The 3,838-nt window shown below is 35.0% G+C and overlaps 1 protein-coding gene across 1 annotated transcript; it reads right to left on the bottom strand.

The window, feature by feature from the left end:
• Nucleotides 1–472: 472 nt before the first annotated feature.
• Nucleotides 473–1,836, bottom strand: HTR1F (5-hydroxytryptamine receptor 1F). Its single transcript, XM_039255605.1, has one exon. The coding sequence runs from the start codon at nt 1,834–1,836 to the stop codon at nt 736–738; it is 1,101 nt and encodes a 366-aa protein (XP_039111536.1). The 3' UTR covers nt 473–735.
• Between the last annotated feature and the right edge of the window lie 2,002 nt (nt 1,837–3,838).

The raw sequence follows: 3,838 nt of genomic DNA, 5'->3' as shown, positions 1-3,838 counted from the left end.
AAGGTTTTGATTTCAAACGTTGAGAATACATGGTAAAAAAGTATCATTCTAGGAAATTCATATTGAACAAAAAGAAAATGTTAAATATGCAAAAGTTCAGTATTCAGAATTATTTTACAGTGCCTAACTCACTTTATGATTACTCTTTACAATCTAAATACAAAGAGCATATCAATCTCCTGACTGACTGACATTTCCTCCAATATATTAGGAATCATTGTTTGCTCCTTCCCCCTCCCATTTTTCGCAGGATAAGTTGAAGACGGGACAAGTTTGGTTAGGTAGGAGAAAGGTGTGCTTTGTGGTGAATTTTCTTTTCTCTAAAATCACAGAATTTTATAATAAAACCATAGTAGTATATAGATTTTACAGATGTTAATTGAACACTTCTGTAATTGTTATAAGCCGTAAACTTGGAAAATCACTGTTATTAGTAATAATTACTATAATATATATTTTCAGTTAGCCTGTTAGGGACATTGCATAGGCAAAATATTGTTTACAAACAATAAATTATCTTCTCGTTTTGAATACTCTAGAATGATGGCCAAAAGAAACAGCTTTTACTTAATAAGTTTATGTTCATATTGCTATTAAAATACAAATTATATTCTTATAATTTTAGCAGTTTCAATGTATTTCCTCCTAAAAGTTTAAATGTCCTCTTATTCAGCATTCATTTAGTTGCTTCACCTCAAGAAATCCCCAGCCTTCTAATGATGAACTTTCTTTAAACTAACATCGACATCGTACAAGTTTTTGGAATGCTTTCTTGAAGTCTTCATTAAAGATTGTATAAATCAGTGGATTTATAAGGGAGTTGAGATATCCAAGCCATGTCAAAAAATTTGACATTTCTTCAGAAATCTTACATTTTTCACAGACATTAACAACCAATTCTTTTACAAAGAAAGGAAGCCAACATATTACAAATGCGCCCAAGATTAACCCCAGAGTAGTGGCTGCTTTGCGTTCTCTTGTGCCTGAGATCTTTTGCCTTCTCCAAGATTTCTCATATTTAAATTCAGACCTGGAGCTTTTCACTGTGCCGTGAATTTTATCAAAATCTGTTGATGGATCAGATAAAGATTTTTCTAGCATGTAGGGTGTGGAGACTAGTCTAGTGCCTTTCTCACCACTCTCCAAAAGGACTTGGCCATTCACCTCCTCCTTGGCAATCTTACTTGCTTGTCTCTTGTGGTATAACGTTTTTGCTGCTTTATATATTTTGTAGTAGAGGATCAAAATCAATGTTAGTGGGATGTAGAAAGCTCCGAATGTTGAGTAGATAGTGGAAACGATGTGGTCATGTTTGATGATGCACTCATCATCGCGGCTAGTCCCTTGGTGCCTCCAGAATAAAGGAGGCATAGAGATGAAAATAGATAGAATCCAAACTATGGTAATCATGATGCCTGCGTGCTTGGGAGTCCTTTTCCTGGAGTACTCCACGGCATCTGTGATGGCCCGATACCGGTCCAAAGCTATAGCAGAGAGATGTAAGATCGAGCACGTGCAGCACGTAATGTCAATGCTCAGCCAGATGTCACAGACCACTTGCCCCATACTCCAGCTCTCTCTCACAATGTACACGATGCTGAAAGGCATCACCAGGACGGCTACAAGAAAATCTGTGACTGCAAGGGAGCAAATTAAATAGTTGGCTGGGTGGTGCAGCTTCCGGGTCACAATGATTGCAGCGATCACAAGGGAGTTGATGGTCGTTGTCATCAGTGCCAGCCCGGAGAGAGTGAGGGACACCAGAATTTTAGATGGCATTCTGTTTAATAGTTCTTCGGAAGTCAAGTTTTGATCAGATGAGTTTAAGAAATCCATTTTTTTTTATAAGGTTAATATAGCTGACAAACTGGATACCTGTAACAAAGGAGAAGAAAAACAGTTCAGAGAAGTCTTCAGGAATAATCCCTTTCAGAGTAAAGTTTTAAAAAGTATATGTGTGTGTTTTCCCAGAATATTCTATGGATTAAAATAAATGGGAGTATAGATTTTCTTTTTCTTTTCATTTAATTTAAAAATTCCAATGAGAACAGTAACAATAACTTTCAAAAACATTTCTTAAAATATAGCTCACATAAAACAATTTTTATGAGTAAACTAACTCAGTAAAATCTCTACTACCATAGAATTGCATTTAAAAACTATATTAACCTGAGTTATGTTTTTCTCTTCATCTGCACAGAAAAAGTTTAATAGGAAATGCCATTAATACATATTTATGCATTATATAACCTAATATAAGAAAATATACTAAAGGCAGTATTCAAAATCATAAACAATTTTTTACTTAATTCAAAGTTACACTGAGAACATTATCATTGGACTCATAGAGACTAAAGAAACTTTTAATGTATTTCATGTCAGGATATAAACATTATAAAAACGGAAATAAAAATAAAATATTTTTAGTATGTCCCTAGCATTCTATGATCATTTTATGAAATTAGGAAAATGTCAGAGTGTTTAGTAGTCTTTGTGGATATAAGTGGTTAATTTGGTTTAAAAAGGTGAAATAAAATTAGTTGGAGTGAAATAGCCATAAAACACTGCCCATTATCACAATGACATATATGACCAAATAACTCACTTAAGGTGAACTTGCCAGCAAGGATAGCCCATAATGACACTTGCCTTCAAATGGAAATTATTCTTCTTTACAAGTCACCGTTGTAAGGACCCTGTAACCTTACATCTGAAAAAGGACACTCCAAACATGGCTTATGATTTTTGGTTGAGTTCATGCTGTTGTTTAATTATAAGCCAAATGAGAACAAGTAGAGTGTAATGAAATAGGATTAATATTTTTTATATGAGAGTATTTTTTCTTTTTCTTTTTTCTTTTTTTTTGGCATCAGCCCTTCTCTCTTTTTTCATAATTCTCTAGCAGCCACCTATATCTTAGGTGACAGAGAGAAGATGGAAATCTGAAGCTTTTTTCTTTGTTGTAACTATTATTGTACCCCCATGTTCTTTAAATTATTTTTACTTTAAAGTGGTTATGTCTTGGGATGCCTGGGTTGCTCAGTCAGTTAAGCTTCCAACTTCGGCTCAGGGAATGATCTCGAAGTTTGTGGGTTCAAGCTCTGCATGGAGCTCTGTGCAGACAGCTCAGAGCCTGCTGTCTGCTTCAGACTCTTTGTCTCTCTCTCTGCCCTCCCTTGCTCGTGCTCTGACTGTCTCTCTCTCAAAAATAAACATTAAAAAAAATTTAAAAAACCTTAATATCATTATATCAAGTGCTTCCTATTAAAGTGTGGTGTGTGTGTATAATAAAACTTTGAGGTACAGCACATCTAGTATTTTACTTGTGTTTGGTTATCAGTACTAAACTTAATTTTTATTTTCTGATATTCATTGAAAGCAGGTGCTGATGGCTTGCTCCTAGGCAAATTGAGGGGCACAAGAAATTTGAGGGGTGCCTGAGTGGCTCAGTTGGTTAAGCATCTGACACTTGATTTCTGCTCAGGTCATGATCTCACAGTTAATGGGATGGAGGCTGGTGTCAGGCTCCTCGCGTTGACAGTGCAGAGCCTGCTTGGGATTCTCTCTCTCCCTCTCTCTGCCCTTCCTCTACTTGTGCTGTCTCTCTCTCTCTTTTTCAAAATAAATAAATAAACATTAAAAAAAAAGAAGTTTGAATACCAGTCACCCAGAAAATGAGTATTTATATATGTAATTGAGAAGTTATATATCTACATTATTTATATCAACACTTACCTTTTTAAAGGTTAACAAAGATAGCTGTCTCTCTCAAAAACAAATAAGCATTTAAAAAAATTTTTTAAAGAAAAAGAAATTCTAAACCTTTGGAACGCCTGGG

Source organism: Hyaena hyaena, unplaced genomic scaffold, assembly GCF_003009895.1.
Source record: "Hyaena hyaena isolate Hyena2069 unplaced genomic scaffold, ASM300989v1 scaffold_534, whole genome shotgun sequence".
Lineage (NCBI taxonomy): Eukaryota > Metazoa > Chordata > Mammalia > Carnivora > Hyaenidae > Hyaena > Hyaena hyaena.
This window is presented reverse-complemented; position numbering and strand designations above follow the sequence as displayed.

Coding starts and splice junctions, on each gene's coding strand:
- HTR1F (XM_039255605.1), bottom strand. CDS start 1,836: ATGGATTTCTTAAACTCATCTGATCAAAACTTGACTTCCGAAGAACTA.